General features: G+C 39.4%; 1 protein-coding gene across 1 annotated transcript in view; it reads right to left on the bottom strand.

Moving 5' to 3' along the window:
• Nucleotides 1-6550: 6550 nt before the first annotated feature.
• The window catches only part of FAM185A (family with sequence similarity 185 member A), a 42315-nt gene continuing 25277 nt past the window's right edge, over nt 6551-23588 (bottom strand). Inside the window, exons 6-8 of the mRNA XM_031594297.2 lie at nt 18947-19042; nt 16708-16842; nt 6551-8568 (exon numbers count right to left, since the gene is read on the bottom strand). Of these exons, the coding sequence (XP_031450157.2) occupies nt 8453-8568; nt 16708-16842; nt 18947-19042 (347 nt within the window). The 3' untranslated portion in view covers nt 6551-8452. The remainder of the gene's footprint in view (nt 8569-16707; nt 16843-18946; nt 19043-23588) is intronic.

The following is a 23588-nucleotide window of genomic DNA, read 5'->3' as shown; positions in this document are numbered from 1 at the left end:
AAAAAAGAGGATTTGAAATACTTTTAATTTCTTCATAAGTTTCCAATCTACAGTTTTTCCCATGTTAAACCTCAGGGGTTTTTCCCCTACCCACAAATTACTGTTGACTTGCTTTTTCTCTCTCTTCATATCTCACTATGGAGCGCTTAGCAGTGTATCAGCCCTTTGGGGCTCTGGTTGCTTCTATATCTTTTTGTACAAACAATATGTAATAGGAATGGAAATTCAGTGCCTTCCAATTTGTTTGGTGAGCCACAAAGAGCTGACGATTTCTCAGAAACTCACTTGCAGCACTGTAGCTTTTGCAGGATGCCTCAGCGTCCCCCATGCCACGGATTCACTGACCGCCTTGATTAAACTCTCTTGGCTCAGCCAAGGAATTTCCCAATTAGCTATTTTTACTGTAAAGAAAGCCTTAGAGAGTTACAGATTTTCACAAAACAAAAAGCAGCCATGAGACACATATCTCCACCCAGTGTCATCTTTCTAGTTTATTTGACTTTTCAAACCAGGAAAAATACCAATTTTATTTTCTTGATCCCGACTTTTTGGTGTGTGACAGCAGTTGGTTTTTTTCTCAGCTATCCTCAGTCTCTGATCCTTTGCACGTACATTCAGTGATAGGAAAGTCTTATCCTGTGCAGCTTGAGTCAGGGACAAAAGCTATCAAGTGGCTCCACAATGTAAAATAATTCAGCACTGATGTTTTTCTGCTTGTTCTAACACCAAAGATCCTCAGACCTAGGCAGGCTGCAGAATGCACTGAACTTATTGGATCGGAGTGGTTTTTCAATTGCTATTAGATGGAATGATATGCAGAAAATAGAAAGGGGATCGCAGTTAGATTTAGATATTTTCCAGATCCTGTCTGTGTCACACTTTCTAAAAAACTCTTTTCTTTTATTGTAATTCAAGGTCAGTGTTGGGAAGATAATACCTTTCTGCCAAAAACTACATCAGAAGCTTAGTAAAACATAATAGTGATTTTGCACTGTTAGTCATCCTGCAGCAGATTTTTACTGGTGACATCAAAAGCAATGACACTACTGTCACTTACATGTCACCTTATGTATTTATAAATTGTGTTTTTTAGTCGCAACCAATATTACTAATGAATTGTAAGCAACAGATTGACATAAAAATGAACAACAAATCCCTGTTCCATGTTTTCACATTGACTATTAAAACCTTCTGCTGGCCTTTTGAGTCACAGAATCACAGAATCACAGAATCAGCAAGGTTGGAAAAGACCTTCAAGATCATCCAGTCCAACCATCCACCCATCACCAATAGTACTCACTAAACCACGTCCCTCCACACAACATCCAAACGTTCCTTGAACACCTCCAGGGTCGGTGACTCCACCACCTCCCTGGGCAGCCCATTCCAGTGCCTGACCACCCTTTCAGAAAAGTAGTATTTAGAAAAGAGACTCACAGAAGGTATTGGAAAAGTCTGTTGTCAGGTGTATTTTGTATTCTGTTGGTGTGAAACACACATTTCAGAGACATTTCATTCCATATTCAAGGAGACAGAAGAGATGGATCTAGGGAACCTGCTAAAGCAATAGAAAAAGTATGCTTTTAATTTGAAGCTGCTCTGCAAAATTTATAAATCATGTTTACTTCATTTTGCCAAAGGAATTCCCCATTTTTAAACACTACCCAGTCCTAGCAGACATCTCTTAATAGACTGAGCCATGCAAGCTCTGAGGCATATCTCTCGTACTGTGTCATACACTTTTTCAGTGCTTTGTTTTTACTCTTTCCTGAGATTTAAATAGAAAACATATGGAGCCACTCTATATGGCTCTTGAAGCTTTGCAATGCAGCTTCTTTGGAAACAGTTACACAAAGATTGTCCATTCTTGCCAGTACTAGATAGCATTTGAGATTCTATTTGCCATCATACTAGTCTCTGGTGCCAAGTTTAAAAAACATCCTACAAACTGATAGCCTGTGGCATTCTTCAGTATCTGGAGGCTAATGACAGAATCACAGAATCACAGAATGGCCAGGTTGGAAGGGACCTCAAGGATCATGAATCTCCAACCCCCCTGCCACACGCAGGGCCACCAACCATCCCACCTAATGCTAGACCAGGCTGCCCAGGGCCCCATCCAATCTGGCTTTGAACACCTCCAGGGACGGGGCATCCACAACCTCTCTGGGCAGCCTGTTCCAGCACCTCACCACTCCCTCTGTAAAGAATTTCCCCCTGATGTCCAACCTAAATCTCCCCTCCCTCAACTTAAAACCTGATTATCAACTTAAAACCCTCAACTTAATGACCTGATTAATGCCACAGAGGATCATGGATGATCTGCCTGTGGGATGAAGTGATGCTCATACACTTTCTTTCTTCTACCAGAGGAAAACAAAGGTAACACACTGCTCCTTAAAAGATGGCTTCTGTAGAAAAGGCCATGCCAGCTTTGATGTGCTTAGGAGTAATCCTGGGGAAAGTCACTGGTGCCTTTAGAGAAACACCACTCTTCATTGTAACAGTCTCCTTACACTTCACAACTTCACAAGTACCATATGAAGTCAGCTAAGAGCTGAGAAAGCTGTAGGTCTCTATTAACCTTTTTGAGTGCAGAATGAATGAGGAAATCTGCCATTGCCATCTGAATTCCTTGCCAGCCAGCGTAGTGCTCTGAGCAAAGGGTATGTTGTGTGCAACCATCTGCTTCTGAAGAGCAAGAATAAATGCTTCCTTCTTTCTTGTCTGCCCTAATAAGGAGCCAGTTACATTTCTTTTAAAGTCATGACCATTTTGTTAACAAATGACTCACCAACAATTACATTTTTTTGTCTTTGAAATGGAAATGGCATTGGTTCTTAATAGCTGCAATACATCTGACACTTGGTTTTTGTTTCAGTTTTGTTTGGTTCGGCTTCTGATGGTTGCTGTTTGTTAGTAAGCAGATTGCAAGAGCTCTATTTTCTTGAAAAAGCAAACACTTTCCAAATACTATCCAAATATTCAGGTCTGAGGAAGGATTTGGGCATCTGACAGCCTTGTAATCAGAAATGAAGGCAGCCTACACATGAGTTGGTAATGGACTAAGAGTACTCTTCAGTTGAGTAAGCAACCAAAAAATATCACAGTGCTGTCTTCTCACTCACTGTTAAGCTGGTTTTCAGCTGTGACCTGAGTAGAAACTTCACTGCTAAGTGGGCTCCTGAAAAACTACATTTCAGCTTTTGTGTGCACTTGAACCGGATACTCTAAAATAACACTACAGGATTGATATAGACTTTGGAGCACTGTGGATTGTATGTGGACTTATCATGTGTAACCTGGAGGATGCTTTCTGCTTTTCTTGCCTCCATCTGTTTCTGTAGCTTCACTACACTTTGCCTTTGTTTAGGTTTTTCTTTTCCGTCACTTTTTCTTGATTGTTTTTTTAACCTTACCTCATTACCTTGAAATCTCTGCTTTTAATTATAATGGACCTGGTAAAAAATTTCTGAATCTTGGAACAGCTCAGAATTCAGACCATGAGGAAGCACTGTATAGCTAACTCCTCTTAGTGAAAGGGATTGAAACTTTGGGTAAGGATTGAATTATGTATTCCAGTACTGCTCAAGCCACGTCTGTGGTCTGAGTTTTATACCAGGAGACACTTGCTTCCAAAGATAATTGTAATAATTTACTGAAAAGATTTTATTCATCAGTGCATTCATTTAAGACTTTATATGAATGAATAAAGAGGCTCTATCATAGTACAGCACATCTTAAGTAAATGATGTATTTTGCCATGTGTTGGTGATTAACGAGTGGCTGTTTCTGGCAAACTAATCAGCTGTAGCTCCAGGCATGGGACAGCATAAGTTTCCAAAAAAATAGTAACAGCTCCACTCATACATGCTTCAGCCAGCCACTATACATTGCAGTTTCCATGAAAAACAGGAATTTGGACTTGGATGAGTTGATTTTGTTTTATAGCTTACAGCTTATAGCTCACATAATTTGTGCACACATTCCTCAGCGGCAAAGGCCTCCTTAATAGAAAAACAGTTAGAGCCTTGTGTTCGTGTGGCTAATACAGCGTGTCAGTGTTGTTTTTTAAAAAATACAAATCCTGCAGTGGTGGGAAAGGAGCCCTCCCACCCCACTGCTCGTGTCCCTTTTGCAGCCCTCCTGCTTCCCCAGCCTGCTGCAGGGATGTGAGCAACACAGCTGTGCATGGCTGGGGCTGCTGTAACCAGCTTCATGGTTTTCACTTTGAAAAAAGAAATACCAGACTATTACTAATATTGTAGCAGCATTAGTCAGATAAGTCTGTCCACTTCATTTGGATTTTTTTTTCTAGTACTGTCTGGATGCTATGTATTATAGTCTCTTACAGGGCTCAGTGGGGAGGAAGGCGGCCTTGCTGTGGCCATGACACATAGATAGGTTGAGCTGCCTGCAGGCGATGCAGGGCTGGCCCTTCCCCAGCAGCACATGAGCACGCTGGGCCCCAGGGAGCTTGCTGGCATGCAGGCAGTGAGGGGGAAGCCAGGGGAGGGAGCTGGGGGGCGGCTGCTCTGTGCAGCTGGGAGCAGGACAGGAGCCAAGCTGCAGAAGGGATGGAAAGAAACGGGCTTTCAAAAGACTGCAAGCATTGGGTCGAGTTTCTTCAGCTCAAGAAACCAGAGGAAGCTGCTGGGCCGATAGACACTGTGTCTGGAAAGAAGGGAGAGTTGCTCTTGAAGGTCTGTCAGCCAGCAGCCCTGATTTTGCCCCGTATCTGTGTCACTTTGTTCACTGTTTCGGTGTTCAATAGAACACTGCAAAGGGGCATGGCCACAGAAGGGATAGATGAGTAGGAAATGAGTGACAGCTACTGGAAAGGAGGGACGTGACACAGTCTGTGCTTTTGGACACCATAAATAATATCCTCCTAGTTCAGCTGCCACAGGCTCCCCAGCCAAGCCAGACATGGGCACGCCAGAACAAATCAAGATGAGAGCTACCAGGACTGCCATAGGGCTGGAGCTGAGGCTGGGAAAGGACAGGCTGAGAACTGGGCTGGTCAGTCATGGGAAGACTTGGATCAGAGTGGGAGAGACCATATTGCTGTCTGTGACCCTCTGATGAGAGGATACAAAAGAGAAGACAAGGCCAGGCTCTCCTCAACGGTGCGTACTTCTGGGACAAAAGGTTACAACCACAAGCTGGTATATTTGAAGCTCTGATTACACAAAAGGAAACCATCTTTTAACCAGCAGGCCGGTCAAATGCAAATCCCAGAGAGGCTATGCAATCTCTAGCCATAGAGCTGAGCTCACCTAGCAGAGCCATACCCACCTGGTCTAGCTGGATCTGTTCTGAAAAAAACAGAGCTACCACGACTTCCATGGGTCTCTTTCAACTTGATATATTCCATGACTCTATGATCTAACCAACTATCTTCTTTTCTAGTTTCCACGACACCTAACATCAAGAGATTCAGTTATGGTAAGGAAACTTTTAGTGTTCTTTGTAGAAACAACTTCTGCAAAGTATTTTTTTGTCTTGTTATTTTCTTCTGTTATAAGCTGCCTTGAAATATACTCCAGATTGGAGCAACAAGACTATAGTAACGCTGACCCTCCTTCCTGGCTTGGCTATGACAGGGATGGTAACATACCTTCACCAAAAAGCACAAGTGAGAACCTGATTGAACGAATTCTTCAAAATGAGAAATGAAGAAATTATGCACCATCTAGAGTTGAAGGTTTGGGTTTGTTTTTTTTTGTCTGTTTTTCACAAGAACATGAAAAGAACACTGCATTATTTTTCTTGCAATTAATCAGACTTCAATAAAAGACCACACTGGATTAATAAGGATGTTCTGTAAACCTTTCTCACAGGGGCATGCACGCCTTCAAGCAAGACAGCTGCACTGAAACGACATCGCTAACTTTCACATGTTGATTCAAGCTGTCTTCATCTTTCAATAGTAAGAGGTTTTTGTAGTCTCCTGCAGAGTAAGCAATAAATAAATCTGTATGTGTTTAGGGCTTATTTGCCATCAAGGTTGTCCAGAACATAAACACTCAGACTTCCCACAGAACCTCCCCTTGACACGGCTGGTACTCATCAAATGCTTCTTGAACATGGGAGAGCGATGAGGAACGGTGTCCAGGTAGCGATGACATGTTTGTTCATACACGACTATGCATGCACATTTAAGACTCTTCTACTTCTCAGCAGTCTGCTGCACACTGACAGCACTAATTCTTATGAAGGCCTCTTATGCTATGAGTTCAGCTCTGTAAGCAAGCCAGTGCCTATACTTTCAGTTCTGAACTGCAGGCTAGCTGGCAGCTGACAAAGTCAGGAGCTTCAAAGGAAAGGGAGCACAGATGGGAAAAGTGTTATAACCTCATTTTTCTCCAGTTGTAAGAACTCGTCTTCCTATCAAAAGGACAAGAAAAATGAGCACATGTAGGGCTTGCCATTTAAATCCTGATTACTGATAAGAAAAGATTAATGGGTTATCTAGAGAAAAAAAATAAAAGTTTCACCTCATTATTAGAACAAGACATTACTCAGATGTCTTTCGGGTAATCTTCCAAACATTTATTCTTCTTCAGCTCATTCTTGATCTTAATGTTAGAGTTCTAGTGGTCTCAACAGTTATTAACTTAGAAGGAATACCACCACAGTAGCTCTACTGGTAGTGTAACTTTTCTAATGGCTTATTTAAGCTTTAAGCAAATAACTAGCTATCCTAACGTTTAATCACAGCAAAGTTTAGAATGCATTATTCTGCTTAATTTTGAACAGAGAGGAAATCATATGCTTTCTTACTATGCCCTCCCTTTGATAGCCAATGCAGCAGTATCCCAAAACAAGACCTTAATCACAGAGGCTGACAGGCTTTGTAATTAGGGTGAATAATGGAACCAATAGCAGACTCAATTCTGTGAAATATCTACTACATATTTTATTTCCAGATACAACAATTTAGGAGTACTTCTTTCACTTTGTGTCTGCAGCTCAGAAAGTATTAGTTTCAAAACTTTTTGAGGAAACCATTACACATTTATTAATTGTATATCCTTTAACAGTATAATAATATTTAGTAATATTATATTCCTTTTAGTAGTGACATTACTGTTTTATATACTAGTGTATTAAATATATATATAATTTGCCATAGATATCAGAACAAACTTAACACACAATGGGAAACAGAATGTAGAATTTTTAACCACTCTCAGTTAAAGTAAAAAAACTGCCCTTGATTGCTGCAGAACATTAGCAATGGGCAACTATAGCCTTGGGAAATCTCATTTTATAATGTTATGGTCTACAAATACATATACACAATTTAAAACCTGAACTGACACTCCGAACTCCTCGTTTCTTCTCTCCATCCACTCAGTTGGCAGGTAGTCCTGCATTTCAGCTGTAAAACACAAACTTCAGTACTTCTGTTATAAGGGGCCATATATAAACAGAAAGGCTTTTAAAAGCTCTTTTTAGTTTACTGTGTGTTTGTAATACAGTAACAAAATCCTCCACAAAAATCATTGTCTCTTGTGCAGTGTATAAACTTCCCTCGCCTTCCTTCCTCCTCTGCCTTTCTGCCTCCATGAGCTTACAGTCCTGTCATGCAAGGCTGATGATAAATGGAAATGTAGCAAGGAGATTACAGTTCTCATTTATTAGCTCAGTAGCTTTTACTTTGGGGAACATTCATATGGACTCATATCCAACATCCTGCTTGGTGGAGTGCTCTTTCTTGAAATCAGCGACACCAGTTGCACTTTGGAGTATCTATATTAAAAGCTTTTCTTTGTAGAAAAACTGCAGCATACATTGAGTTGCTGAATCAGTCCACAAGGAAGTGGTTCAGGACAACATGGAACATGTTTCTGTTTCATAGAAGCAGTTTTACACATACAGTGCCTGCTGACAAAGCAGAAACAGCTCAGGGGTTAAAAACAGATGAAGTGATGAAGTTTGAAAGTGGTTTTATCCTGTCCACAATACACATAATTTGATTGAAAAAAGAATTCTATGTTTTGGATAAACAATGGAAGTCACACAGTAGAAAGATATTTTGCTAAAAAATATAAAACAGTTGGCAGAGCACAGCTCCTTGGAAGTAAATTTTCATGTTTCCGAAGACCAGGAGGTGAAAGTGGTTTTTTTTTCTCTAATTTTCTTATTTTAAATGATGACTCCAAACTTTTGTTTGAAAGTTACCAGCTTTTAAGACTGATTTGGTGAGTGGGTCAGGTCATACAAATTCTGCATACATAAGGCCTTGTAGTTTCTAAAAGGCACAAAAAGTAAACCAGACCCATTAATCACCAGCCACTGTCACCAGCAAATCTTGGGTTAAAAAGTCCTCATTTTTAATATTGTTTCTCTCTTACATTAAGAATATGTATCAACAAAGTTTCATAATTCCAGAGAAAATGTTCCTTTACAGTTTCTTGACTTGATTGTTTTGACTATTTCGCCTTTAAGAAATCTTCAGCTTGACAGACTGAATCCAGCTTTGGCTTTTAAGATACACTTTGCCACTTTGTGTGTCAGCCTTAATCCATTTGTCTTTTTCATTCCTTTGATTCATGTGACCTGGAAAAGAGAGTCCTGTTTAGTTTAATTTGTCACACAGTAAACATATCACCTTCACACCAAGCTCCCTGGAAACATTTCAGATTGTACCAAAACAGACTTTATGCATTTTTAGCTGGGGCTTCTAACATTTCCTTTTTGATACAGTTCTTTGTATTCATCCCATTTCCCATAATTTGTTGTTACATTTCTTACTGTGTTATTTATTATTAAATATCATAGGCTAGAAAATATGTCTACATTCAAGGTAATCTGAAGTTGACATCTCTTTTGTAAGTATGGAAGAGAAATGCTGGTAAGACCCAGTGACCCAAAGGACAAAACATGTTGCTAATATCACTGCTTACTTATGCCATTGGCTTAAAAACAAAACAAAACTGAGATGTCTGTCTTCCATGTTTCATCTAAACTCAGTAAGAAGGGTCACACTCTGAAAACCTCACTCTGTAACAAAGAAGAAAGTTGAACTTAACCCCATTTTACAGATCAGAAACTAAGGCCAAGAGAGATTAAGTGACCTTCCAAATTTATGCAGAAGGTTTGTGACCAAATTGGGAATTAAACTGACATCTTTTAGTCCCAAACCCGTGCCTTTATCAGAAGATCAACCTTCATTTTGGCTTATTTTTACAAAGTGCCTTTTATTGTTATTTCAGCGTTCGTGTGACTGAGTGAATTCTAAGTTTAGAACTAATCTGAGCTTGGAATAGCGTGTGAGATGGCAGGGAAGCAGATTCTGAAGCAACTTTGCAAACATGCTCCGCTCTGACCTGTAACAGAGCTGAAGTAAAATTCTGGCTGTGTCAAAAGCAGTGGCAAACCTCCAACTTACATCACTGCATTGGTTTCTACAACTCAAGCCAACGTGCAGAATTTTTCAATAGTATTTCAGCTTTTTGGTACAGCTAAGTGGGATTACTTGATGGCTATGGGCCAAGACCAATACGAGCAGGCTGAAGCATGGTTCAGCAATACAGAATTTTCAGAGGAGTCCCACGCTGACCAAGTTCTCCCACTGAATGAAGAAGGATTTCAGTATTCTTTCCTAACAGACTGCAATGTGCCTTCAGGGATCCCCACGTGAACGTCCCAGTACAACTTCTGCCTTCCTGGTTGCACAAGGTAGCAGAAGCCTCAACTACACCACATGCTTACTGCATCCTTTCCACCTGAAGGCAGTGGCAGTACGGTAGAATCCACTCCATCTAATCAGGGACTTGAAATACATCTACGATGATCACTACAAAGCCAGGCAAATGCATTGTATATGAAATCAAAAACAAGGAGAGTCTCCATATATAAAAATAAAAATGAACCAACAAAGTAACACAAAGGAGAATTCCACCTGATCCCTTCACAGAGTTCTGGAGCACTGAAAATGCAGCTGTTTTTCTAAGAGAAGACAACACAACATTTACAGGACAAAGACATTTTCTCAGAAAGCGCCTATTGGAGTGCTTGGCTACAGCCATTTCCTCTCTTGTTTTTTTGTCACCATGTCATGTTGTTCTGTGGAAGGAACAAAGGCTGAAGAACAGAACCAGCCCTGTAGATGATTTCACCCTGCTACATTTCTGCTAAAATTTTAACGGAGAGTTTTGGAGAAACACAGAAACAAATTGAGTCATTTCAAAGCTCAGTTGTAGTCTGAGCTCTGTTTCTCATTTAGTATTTGCTATGTGAACTTAGAAAAATGTTTTGTTCCTTGTGCTTCTTTTGGAGATTTGCCTGTGAAGGGAATGCAGGAATATAAAACTGCCTGCAGCAAACTCAGTATCAAATTCCATTCCCCGGGGATGCAGATCTTCAAAGTATCTTATGGTTATTAATCCTATTGCCAGTAGCAGGTTCAAATCAAGCTTAAGATACTTGAATTGTTTTGTGTAGGAGGTGCTAATCAAGCAACAAAGCTTAAGTAGGAGATTTCTTGATCACAATTTGATCTTAATGATACACAACTGCCTGTACTGTGGGAATGTTAAGCGGGTTTTGAGGGTGACTTTTAGCACGATTAAATCACAAAAAAAGTATTTCATTTCAAAACCCACCAGTCAAGGCAACAGCATGAACTCAGGGAAAGACAGATGCACCAGTATGCTGCATGGCCACCTTCTCAGTATAAAACTTAAGAAGTTTTTCCACATGTGTCTAAGGCAGAGAAGGTCTTTGCAAAACTTTATGCAGTCAAGAAGTGATCATTGATTTGTATGCCTTACTGTAGGCCAGAGAAACTGAAGCAGTTCTATGTTCATATCATAACACGTACAAAGATTTTAAATGCTTTTCACTGGTTTTCTAAACACTGTGGTGCATCCCAAAAATGCTGCGTACAGCTTGAGTTAAACACAAGCTGAAACCAATAAAAATCCGTAGGATAGCATCTCATCTAATGTGTTTTTTAAAAGTTGGATGAACTTCTTATTTGACTTAAAGGAATGTAATCTTTTCCAGATACAACCTGGGCTTTTGTTTGTTTTTTAAGATACGGCTTTAAGGATCAAGGCTTCACAGAGGGACAGTGTTTAGAGGGACACAATAAAACAAAGCCCTTCCCACTCAGACCTAGTGGCAAAGATTCAATAAGAAGTGCTTCTAGAAAAGAAGTATTAAGGAAGTGCCTTGAGAACAAAGAAAACAACAAAGGACAAAACAGCTAATAGGGTTACTCCTGGGATCAGAACTGAAACTTTGAATGCAACAGAGAAAAGTCAGCTGCAAAGTGGGGAAAAGGAGTGCAATGCTTTCACAGCTGTTAAGTTTCAGAAGAAACTTAGGTTTCAGCTGAAGGCTGTGATACATGTTCTTTCAGTTATTTCCCTTTTAAAGGCAAGTTGCTTGCCTCACATTATTCACTGCCCCTTCTACTGTCTTTGTGTTTAATTCTGTAATTCAGTGCAGCAAAAAAATTATCTTAAATAGTATGAATTTCTGGTAACAAAAGCAATAAATACACCCATAAGGCTCTGCACATGATGTACGAGGCTCACGGAGCTCACGCAGTCAGCTCTCTCCTTGCATACTGGATAAGCCAATCCTTGAAGCAAAACTAAAGGTAAGCCCACAGTACTACACAGGCAGCTCTTCCACTATTGCTGGATGGGGGGCCATTTTGTGAGCAATTAGAAGATCTAGGTAGGAAAAAATCTGTCTAAATCCAATAAGGCCCAGACAGGAGTACAGTCCTAACCTCAAGCCGACATGAAATCCTTATCATTTCACTGCATACCTAGTTATTCTGAGGGCAAAGGTGCTCCTTGCCAAAGTTGTCTTGGAGAACCAGGCAGGGTAGAAAGACATGAACTAAGTTATAGGAGAAACCTGAGAAGTCAGAAATAGGATGGTGGTAGCAACACCCATCCTACCAAAGGGATCTGGTAATTGGACTCACTTTCTCCAGAAGCACATGAGGAAGAAGGCCATCTAATGTGTTCCTAGTGATGAAAGAATAATGAAAGATGGGTCAACGCATACTGTAGAGGCAACATGTATCTGGAAGCTGTTACAGGAAAAGAAGAAGAAAACAGGAGATTCCTCTCCATCACCAGGACAGATACAATGGGAAAGGCATAAGTTAACATGAAGGAAAGAGTCCTGGTCACTTTTGTGCATGGTCAGGTGATGTGGCTCAGAGAAGCACCCTTCAGATAAGGCTCAGCAAGGTGTTAGTGCTGTAGACTAATGAGATTAGAGCCCAAACTACAAATCCTGTTAGCTCTTGCAACTGTTGTCATGTTGGCTACAATAAGGGAGCACATATGCTTCTTGACTTGAGAGAAGATAAGCATTCACAAAGAATATGTTTGTTATTGGTAAAAGAACAGAAGAGTACAAAGGGACTGGCTTGTCAGCTTGAGAAAGTAACAGTGAGATATGGTAACATGTAAATAGAAACATCCACAGCCACTGAGGAGCACCTGTGACACTGTGGGACTTGGACCAAGGAAACTTGGTGCTGAAAGCCAGATGGAGCAACTGACCGCCAAAGTTAGCTCACTCAGCTCCAAGTAGATGGATGGCACCATGTCAAAGGTTGCTGCTGGATATCATCTTGGCAATAGAACTGGGCTGGGGGAAGAGAAAGATCTGGAATCAGATGAGTCACTGGCACCACTCAGAGACAGAAGATTTACACGTTGTAAAAGATGGATTATATTCCAGACAATTTGATTTGGAGATTGACACCATCAAGGAATGACTGCAAGACGTTTTTTTCCAGCAAACTTACAATTGTCAAAACATAAGCTTGCAATGTAAGCATGCCAATAGCTGCATTCATTTACTCCCCAGATTCATCCACAGACATGCTTCATAACCTTCCTTGCAGTTAATTACTTTGAAGTTGATGGAAGCAGATGGCCACATCAGCTTGGAAGAAGAGGAAGTAGAGCTGAAAGCAGTCTCCACTGTGCTTTAATCTGACATGCTTGCCTATGTCCTTCTTCAAAACCTGCTACAGTGCAAGTACTGTGACCCTTCCAGACCATTACTTACTACTGGAAAGTTTATCCTGCTATTTAGCTAAGCTTTCTTTACCGTAAGATCAAATCATAATTTCTAGTTCCATCACCAGACAGAGGACATTTTCTTTCATCTCTGCAGCAATTTCTGACATAATAGAGAAGAGCATCTTCCCTCAGACTCCTTTTCTTAAGAAGAAAACAACACTTTTTTTTTTTTCTTTTTTAAATCTCCCTCCCAGAAATGATGTTTTCGACCTCTGAGCATATGCTCTCTTTAGGAGTCCCTACGGTTCCTCATATCCTTTCTGAAGTGGACTACTCAAAACTGGACACATTCCAGCAAAGTATTACTAATGCCAAGTAAAGCCAAAGGATTATTTTGAGTTTCACAGAACAGTCCTGTTAATATACTATTATGTTTGGGTGGTTTTGTGTTTTTTCAACTGCATAACATTATTGCTTCCTGTTTACTCAAATACTCCTCATCTTAGGAATGCATACGTTCCTACCTCCACACTTCAAACGTAAAAATGATATACTGGAAAAATAGCTTAAAATGTAATCAAATCAGGATTATTTAAATGTTCATCAGTTCAGTTAACATGTTTGTAACCTCTTTGGCTTGAGAGTCTCCTAATTGCCTTATCTGCTTAAATTACAGAATCAATTACTAGCCTGCTACCTCTCCCGTTACCATACGTAGTTCCAGATATAGTTAATGGTCTCTACAGGCTTCTTAGATGAGCTGATTCCCAGATAAAGGCAGGCCTGAAGAAATGGGGAAGGCACACACATCTGCAGGAAGAGCTATGAGTTGCAAGAAGCTACAGAGCCTACTTGACAAGGACAGTCCTCTTTTCCTACCCTCTTTGCTAGGTGAAGGAAAAAGAAGCCTTGACACGATTACTATTGTAAATTACTGGAATTACTTAAACATTCTCAAACTAGGTAGGAAAAGAAATGCTTTCACAGATGGAAGTTGGACCAGTGCTTAGCATGAAAAATCTGTTTTTATAACCTTCATTGTACCATACTACAGGAGTGCCTACTGATGTCAATGGAAACAGATCCTTATTCCCACAAATTACTCTGAGGAATAAAATCCCCAGCATGTTCTCTGGTTCCATCCCTCCCCTGACAAGCATGCCAGCTTTGTAGGCAAGTCCCTCACTCTTCTGAAAGAGGAAATACCTTTTGATAGTTTCATCACTCTGCCTCTGAAGTGCTCGCTCCTTTTATTCTTTTGCTTTGATGAAATCCACATCTTTTCCTCGGCTGCCTTGCACAACTCTGGATGTGATTGCTCACAGGGCCATAGTGTGCCACCTTCCTCACTCCTGTGGAAGCAGGAGCCTCGAAGCAAGGTGAGGACACAGGACATACCTGCCCTAACAGCAGGAGGGAAGGCTGTGTCACATAGTGCAGATGACAACCCAGGTGCATATTTACTCAAGTCACAGAGTTCTCACTGGAGAACCTCCTCTCTCATATCTCACACAACACTCCCAAAGGCAAGAACAGCTTCCTGAAAGCAGCCAGTTCTCATTCTCATCCACATGAAAACTGGCTGGTTTCTGAAAAGCAATCTATTTTTAAACTAACCTCTGAGCTCAGAGCTGCCATGCCTCTTGAAGTTTGTTTTTTTTTTTTTCTAGTTGGCAAAACTCCTCTCCCTTCCCTATTTATATTTCTTTAGTTGCAGCAGAAAAACATCTATGATCTCCATACCTAAAACTTCAATGGTGAACAATGTTTTCATGATATAGAAACAGCATTAAATCCTTTTTAATTATTTGAAAATCTACACTTAAAAGAAAATTCTCAAATATCAGTTTCTAAAAGAGATTGTTGAGAATGAGAGGACAGGTGCTTGGCTGCAGAAAGAAAGCAGCATCCCTATGACGAGAAGCAGGAAGCTTCCCCCTTGCCATGTCAGAGGAACATTATTGGCTTGGCAAAGAAAGGAAAAGTACAATTTTCAAAAGAGTAAGAAAAGGAACCAAGCATGCCTCAAAACCAATAAATTCATCTTCCTTTAGGTTTGGTGCCTTTTACAGACCAGAGAAGAAAAGGGCAGAAGAAATCTGCTAAAAATCGTTGACAAAATATTTAAGAAAGCTAAATAAATGCCCAGTGTAAGGCAGATGAAAGTGTGTCACTTCAGCCCAGCACTACGCCCTGCAGAAAATCTGTTCCAGGGCTTGTTTTCCATTTACCTGTATTCTGACAAATTTATACGTACATTTTACAGGCTTCTTGTGCAACTCCTCTTTGAAAGCAATCAATGAGCAGTGGCCAAATGCTGCTGCCTCTGCATAATTCCTGATGATTTCCATGGCTTTGGGATACGTATATCTGAGAATTAACTAATTGGAGCTAATCTGCCAGGACCATTTAGATACGGTGTGGTAGGCTGAAAAATTGCTTCTGCTTCAGTGTTGATGGCACTACAGAAACACTGAGTGGATTGCACCAGAGAAGCCATTGAGCTGTGTATATCTGAAACAGTAATTTTATCTTTTATGCAGAGTAGCAGGATGACTGGCAACAAGGAAATGCATTGCTTTGCTGCTGAGGCGCTTTATCACCTACAGCCTTACTGGAATCCAGGGCCCTTCCACATGTTTCTGAGGAGTTTTAAACAAGGTTTTAAAAAATTATATTTAATAACCAGTAATAAATTTAGAAGCACATTACTGTTCAATGCAGGAGGAGATACGTTCATACATTTCAAGAGTACAAGCGGGTTATGTACTATTAACAGACAATTCTAACATTTCTTACCTGTGAGAACTCGGGAGTTGTTACTTGACTTGGGAGAGGAAAAGAAATTTTGAACAGATTTTCTTAGTTCTCAAAGGAAAACTCAGAGCCTCACCCATCTGTTACTGTATCAGGTCAACTGACATAATGCTTTCAAAAAACAAAGCTGGAGCCTTCAACACATTATATTAGCATTGCCTCTTGAGCAAACTGAGTAATTGGTAACAGTAAGAACCTTAACTTGGAGATAGATGTGTCTGGACAAGAGGAGATGTACACACCCAGACAATGAAAAGCGTAACTGTTTTCTAAAGCAGGAATCAATAAGACTTGGGATTCCCAAATCCAATTTTAAATCTGTTAGAATAATGACCCCAGAAACTGCAGATACCTTTTTCCATGGATCCTTTACTCCAACTTCTGGTCTTCGCCATCTCCCATCCATCACTTCGCAAACTACCCCACTCTGTTTAACATTTATACTGTACATTTATAAACATACTTTTATGTTTTTATGCACTTTTTAATTCACCCTCCTACCTATGCAGAGAAAACTTTGTAGTGTATTTTTAATTGATATTCTCTGGGAATTTATTACATGAGTTTGTTTAAGGCAGCAAAGCAATGGATCACATTCAGCCCTGGCTTACATCCCACAAATTCAATGGAATAATGCTGAGAGTGAGTTTAACATCTAAGATGTTAAAAAGCAGTTGTTTGCATTCACAATCATTTACCAGACAAAATGAAAGAGCCATCTAGAAACATGGAGAGTTCAATGGCACAAGCAAACATCTGAAATCTGAAACAGCTGAAACAAGAAGAGGCCAAGAGCAACAAACTCATAAGAAAACGTGGATGTCTTCGACTGACGCCAGACAGACATTTAATGGTAGCCAAGCTTAGTAAGCCTTACCACTTAAAATTACGTGATCATCTTTGGAGGCACTCCGTGTTTCTTTTAACTCGATCTCTGAGCTCACATCCACTTCTCTTCCAGACAACTCTAAGTAGGCTTTGAGAGAGGCAGGTACCTTGATTGTAATAGAACCTGACAGATTTGAATGAAAGGTTGTTAGATTAACATTGAGATCAAAGCATGAAACGGGCCATTATATAGCAACTTAAGGCAAACAGTCCTTCAGACACTGTAACCTCTTTTTTTCTGTCAAAAGATTAACAAAGATAACTTCATTTCTCATAATCAGAATATTGTATGTCACATATAAAATAGAACCACAGTATTTCTTCAGGCAGCATGAGAATTAACACTGGCATATACTGCCAGAAACGGCTCTTGCTAGAGGACCTTACTGCAAGGAAGGCCAAGGGGAGCAAATAAAACACATCTCACAAGTATTATGACTCTGGTTTCACCTTACAGTTGTGTATTTGCACTCCTGAGCATGGACACAGGGTTTGATTTAATGCTACTGCACGCAGCACGACACAAGAATGTTACAGAAGAACTGTTCCTCTGCAGTGATGGGATCCCATTTACGTACTGTTAATGCTAGCAAAACAAACCAAAAAAAAGAATCTATATGTAGGAATTCTTTTTCCTCTAAATAAGTGCTTCTGTGCAGCAGATTGAAGGCAAATACTGGGCCCCCAACCTCCCAATGTCCATCATGTTTGGAATTACTCAGTTGCAATGTTTGGAAGCTGCACACTGCACACTGAAACAAATACTAGCAATAATCAAAACACACATTCTACATACGTACTTCTTAGTTTTTACTCAGCTCTAACATGCACTTTAGAAAAAAATAAGACACTCTCTTTAATTACATTCAAAAAGCTGAAGCAGATCACAGTTACAAAACTGATGTAATGGCTACGTAGGCAGACTGAAAGCAACTCGAGCTATGCAGTTTACATTCGCACGAATCAATTGCCTGTCACACTCCTGAAGAAGAAATAACTGCCAAGACTTTAGGCCTAAATTTTGCTGGATACACAAAAGCATTAGGATAAAAGAGGGAAAAAGTCTTTTCCTTGGTCCTCCCCTCTGGGAGCAGCTCAGTGACGTGACTCATAAAATCCAACACATGCAACTCATTTATCACAAATAGGACATTTTCTACTCGGCAGCTGTCAGCAGTTACTCCAAAGTTACAGAGTAAATGAAAACAGAACTTTATCAACTTTGCCTTAACCAAACTGTGCTGCCAGAAGAGCCATCAGGCAATGTTTTCAAAATAACATTAACTAGCTTTTGTTAAATACATTTTTCTTTGCTACAAAATCAAAGAGACATAAGCTAGGGATTCAAAACATAACTCAGAAATAATATAAAAATAAATTTACTCATACCAATGAAGCCAGGATGGCTTATAAAGAAGAACGGCATAAATGATTCCAATCCATTTTTTTTCATTATTTCCCTTATGATTAACTGCTATGTGTAATAGGGCATAAGATTACCTCTCAGATAACCAGAGGAAGCTACCAAATACCACATTCATTTAAAACACCTCAACTGTCTGACATCACATTAACATAAAGAGAGCTGTAGCTTTGGATTTCTTTCTTTGTTTTGCAAAATTAGGGCTGACAAGATGTCTTTAGTGCTTAGTATTCACAATATCATCTCTTCTGAATGGCAAAAATGATGAACTCCAGGAGTGAGTAAAGTTACAGTGAGTAATAAGGAGGGAAAAAAAAACAGGAAGAATGGTAGAGGGAACTCTCATATTTATTGTTCTGTCTTCCTGTTTCAATAACAGGACATTGCATCAGGAAAAAGCAGGGAAAAGAAATGTCAGTGAATGGTACACACATACATCAGTGAATATGTATGTAATATATACCAGCAGCATGGATTACACCGTACTCAAGACAAAGATCATAACCCAAGTCAACTATACAGAATTCTACTGAATAGATCACCAAGAAAAAGTATTTAAAGAAGTAAAAAAATAACCACCAAAAAACTGTAATATGTTTTAAAGCATCACTGTATCTTACTGAGTTTACTACATTGTAAGTATCTATATACGTTTTTTAACCATGATGTAAAAAAGAACACAAATTACCAAAAATCATGTAATAATCATTTTAAATAGACCAAAAAAACACCAAACCCTACCTAATCTTCTTTATTTTATATCATAAATTGCCATTAAAAAATATGTGTGCTGCAGTTTTCTAACCTTTCTGGGATTTCAGATCCACTTCTCTTAATTGACTGACATAAACATCTATTGCCCCATGAAGTGTAGAAGCTTTTAGACTTCCATCTGATGAATCTACAAAAGAAAAAAAAAAGATGAAAGGATTTGTGTACATTTAGAAAGGTGCTATTGTTCACTTTTAGAAAAAAATTTGCAAGAATCTTATTTTTGTTCTTTGAACTAACTTTATAAATTCCTGTACGCTTAAGCAATATTCGCTGTTAATTTAATGAATCATCATAAAAAGGCTTAGGTTGGAAGGGGCCTTAAAGCCCACTCATCCCCATCCCCTCCCATGGGCTGGCTGCCCCCCACCAGCTCAGGCTGCCCAGGCCCCATCCAACCTGGCCCTGAGCGCCTGCAGGGATGGGGCACCCACAGCTCTATGGGCAGCTGTGCCAGGGCCTCACCGCCCTCTGAGTAAAAAATTTCCTCTCAACATCAAACTGAAATCTTCCCTTTTAGTTTAAAACCATTCCCCTTTATTCTGCTGCTATCTAACCACGTAAAAGACTCCTCTGAAGCACTGAATGTCAGACTTTGCTGAGAAAAACAGGTTTCTGATCAGAACTTCTCTTCCCAAACCAAAATCATAAGCATGTCCACCTCCTTCTACAGGGATAAGTTCATATTTGTATGGACTATCTCAACTATTTTAGTTGTCCACTAAAAAACTGCACTAAAAACCACTCTGTGCAGGGGGAGCTTTACCCACAGAAATACCATAAGCCAAGGACCAGCAGTTGTGCATTGCAGTGTGGAGACAGGAGAATATCTGAAGTAACTGCTGCAATTTAATATACATAAGAAATCAACATTCATTCTTTGCCCTAGAATAAATAGGCACACACTTTCTTCTATAGCTCACTAGCTGTCATTCATGAAAGCAGAACTTTCTGAAGAGTCCTATTCTCAAACAGAAAACTTTTTTTAAAGGCTGCTTCTCAGGTATACAAATAATTCACAATCTATTCCAATTGGATTTACACAGTTTTTCACAATATTACAGAGAGTTCACTTTTGAGCTAGCAAACAGACCTATTGCTGATAAAAATTGCAAAGGAATTACAAAGCAACTCTGGAGAAGTGTGAAGAAAAAGCACATAACGTAAGTGAGCAAATTAGGAAGACTGCTAGCAGTGAAAATATTAACCAAAAATATCTTGAAACACAGAAGAAGAATATTTTTCTTAGTTTCCACTAAGTAAATAACAGAACAAGAAGTACAGGCATGTTTTCAGAGGTAGCTAAAACAACAAAATCAAACCTGACTGAAATTTGTCATTTCAAAAGTGAAAATATTCATTGGGGAATAAACTTGATTAATCATAACAAGGATGTCCACCATTAATGCCTTAATCTCACATCTGGAGCAGATGAGGAAGATCAGCGTATTACAAGCAAACATGGAAATGGCCAATCCTGATTTAGTCAGTTGAAAAACTGACACCATCTTTGGCCAACAAGAAACCTGTAACAGCTGGAACTGGATGTGAATGCTTTTCCCATGCAGTGGACTGTACGTAAAAGGAGTTCTGTTCCAGCTCTGAAAGAACAAATAAACTCTTTGTTACCTGAAATTGAGTGGATAAGAGATTTTGCTTGGGTAGGGCACAATGAAGCATTTTCTTGGTAACTTTTTAAAAAGTATGTAATATTTAAGTTTGAAAATAACAGTCACAGAGAAACAGTTAATGTTTACATGAGTCAAACTTCTAATAAAAAGACTGGTACCAGCAGACAGACATCTTCCCATAAAAACTATTTTATTTTTTGCAATCAAATGTAGTAACAGTCTATCACTGAATATCCATGAGTACAAGGGTGAACAGCGATAGGACAAGGGAGAATGGTTTTAAACTAAGACAGAAGGTTTAGGTTAGATATTAGGAGGAAGTTTTTCCACACGGGAACAGATTGCCCAGAGAGGTTGTGGATGCCCCATCCCTGAAGGCATTCAAGGCCAGGCTGGACGTGGCTCTGGGCAGCCTGGTCTGGTGGTTGGTGACCCCACACATAGCAGGGGGGTTGAAACTAGATGATCTTTGAGGTCCTTTTCAACCCAGGCCATTCTGTGATTCTATGATCCATTTAACCCTGACAGAGAGTTTGTTGTCAACAGATACAGGAAATATCCAGCCTCTAATTCTTCTCTTTTAAACAAAGCATATTATTAGTTCTTTTCTCTGCAGAAATGTGAAGAACAACGATCCTGCTGTGATAGGACACTGCTACTCCAGGGTGAGCCGCTAGCAGTCTGGGCAGCACAGCTGGCTGATGGAACTTTAAAAGAGATCAACAGAAACAATAGGAAACATGTTTTAGGTAAACAACCAAGTGTGACTGTTGGAAAAAGTTTTATGGACATCAAATCAGACACCAAAAGACGTAAAACTGCCCATGACTTCTACAAAGCCCATCTTTTTTAATGCTGCTTAAGGTTTGCATCTCTATATGTAAATAAGTGAGAAGCAGGAAGATGGCAGAACAGGAAAAGGGGTTAAAAACAGAGATGATAAAGTTCTACAACTCAAATAGGTGAATTCAAATAAATCAAGGAAAAATTACCTTACATTAAATAAGAGAATCTGGAAGGACAAAACAGTTAGAGACAATATATAATTCACAACTGAGACAATTGGTTTTTATATCTAAGTATATACCCATCATTAACTGAGGTTTAATGCAAATAATAGAGTAGAAGCAAGAAAAAAAAGCATACTTTAAAATTCAGTTTCCTAGGGACTGACAGCTCAAGAGGAAATACAAGGATGAATTGTTCTGCTGCAGAAAGAACAGATGATTACTCTTGAGCAACTTCAACTATTTAAGAATTTACTACTACTACTACAAAAAAGTTAGTTGTTAAGCTTTAAGAAAAATAACTGCTGCAGTAGACATCAGCTATTCTACATTTATAACAGCAGCAAAGAAATCACTCATGGAGACAACTCTGTCGCTAACAAAGCTGTCCAGAACATTTTTCAACTCTTAATTTCCACACCGATTTTGTAACTATAACCATTGCTTTTAAAGGCCATAGTCTGCTGTGAATAACCTGTTGTTGGCAAAAAAAGAAAATCATTGCATGCTTCAATCCTGCATCACAATACAATGTGCCAAGTATGACTTCATCTTGATAAGTGTCTGACCTACTGTAGGTCAGGTAGGATCTTCTTTCAGAATATCCAAACTCGTGAGGGAAGAAAACAATTAAGAAATGTATCAATTGTTTTTCCATTTGTGGCAATTATGAAAAGCTTTCAGACATCGTATCTGAGGGAAAATATTGCATGTTAGAGGTTACTGGAATTGGATCATACTTGGATGCCTAGTTTTATTTTTCCTGCCTGGAATTTAGACATTTTAGCTCTGCATTGGAACAAAAGCATCTCTTTGTGGGTGAAGCGATAGGACAGGGGAGAATGGATTTAAAGTGAAAGAGGTTTAGTTTAGATGTTAGGAAGAAATTCTTCACTCAGAGGGCAGTGAGGCACTGGCACAGCTGCCCACAGGAGTGAGCGTCCCATCCCTGGAGGTGCCCAAGACCAGGCTCGATGGGTTCCTGAGGAGCCTGATCTGGTAGATGTTAATCCTGCCCATGATAGGGAGGTCGGAACTAAGTGATCTTTGATGTCCCTTCCAACCCAAGCCATTCTATGATTCTATGAAGCGCGTAGTATAAATACTTCATTTTTCACCTATAAAGGTATGGGTATTAACAACTGTTGCAAGATATACATTCTGCAAATACATAATCTCTTATTAAAAGTTCTAAAAAAATATTGCTTCAAATACACTAGGCATCTAAAAGTTAATATTGTAACAAAATTGAGGATTTTCATTGTCATTACGTAAGAAGCTATGAATCATCGCAGCATCATCAACATCACTTAATGTTTGAACGCAACCAAAAGAAAAAAGTTTGTGGTTTTCTAAGCTGCAAGAAAAATGCTACTACACCCAGGCAACACCTACTTTTACTATATACTCAAAACCATTAACTGTTTTCTCCAGTACATAAGCTCTGTCCAAAACACTCTCTACATTCAACAGGACATAAAGAAAGGGAAGAGGAAAGAGAAAACAAAGGTAATAACTCAGTAGGTATTAACTCATAGCAGACTAAGTTTTTTAATTGTTGTTTGGATTTTTTTTTAGATAACTTCCTTTTTTTTTTTTTTTTTTCTATATATAACCTGGCACCTGAGGGATGAGAAAACGCAGCTGACCCCAGTCTCTCCTTCTGGAGAGCAGGATCCTTTGTAAAAGATGGTGTGGAGGAAAGCATGGGGACAAAGGAAAAGAATTTGCCATCAGCAGAGCCAAGGCCAAGTTCTGAGATAGGAGACTGGAAGACAAAGGCTGCTTAAAACGAGGACAAGTACATTAACACATTTCATGTAGATGGCAAAGACTAGATTAACTGAAGTACTGAGACACAAGGGTGTGCAAGGTTAATACATATGTATTTTAAAGTATATATGAACAATACTTTAGGATGGTACAAAAATGGCCTCAATGGAACTCTGAAATAAAATTTTTGATTTAAAAATTCACTAGAGCACATTTTAAAAATCGAATGCTCAAGGAGAGGGGGAAAAAAAAAAAAATCAGATGG

Source organism: Phasianus colchicus, chromosome 1 (genome assembly GCF_987193195.1).
Source record: "Phasianus colchicus chromosome 1, bPhaCol1.hap1.1, whole genome shotgun sequence".
Classification (NCBI taxonomy): Eukaryota; Metazoa; Chordata; class Aves; order Galliformes; family Phasianidae; genus Phasianus; species Phasianus colchicus.
Note: the sequence above shows the minus strand (reverse complement) of the source record. Positions and strands in the feature narration are given on the sequence as shown.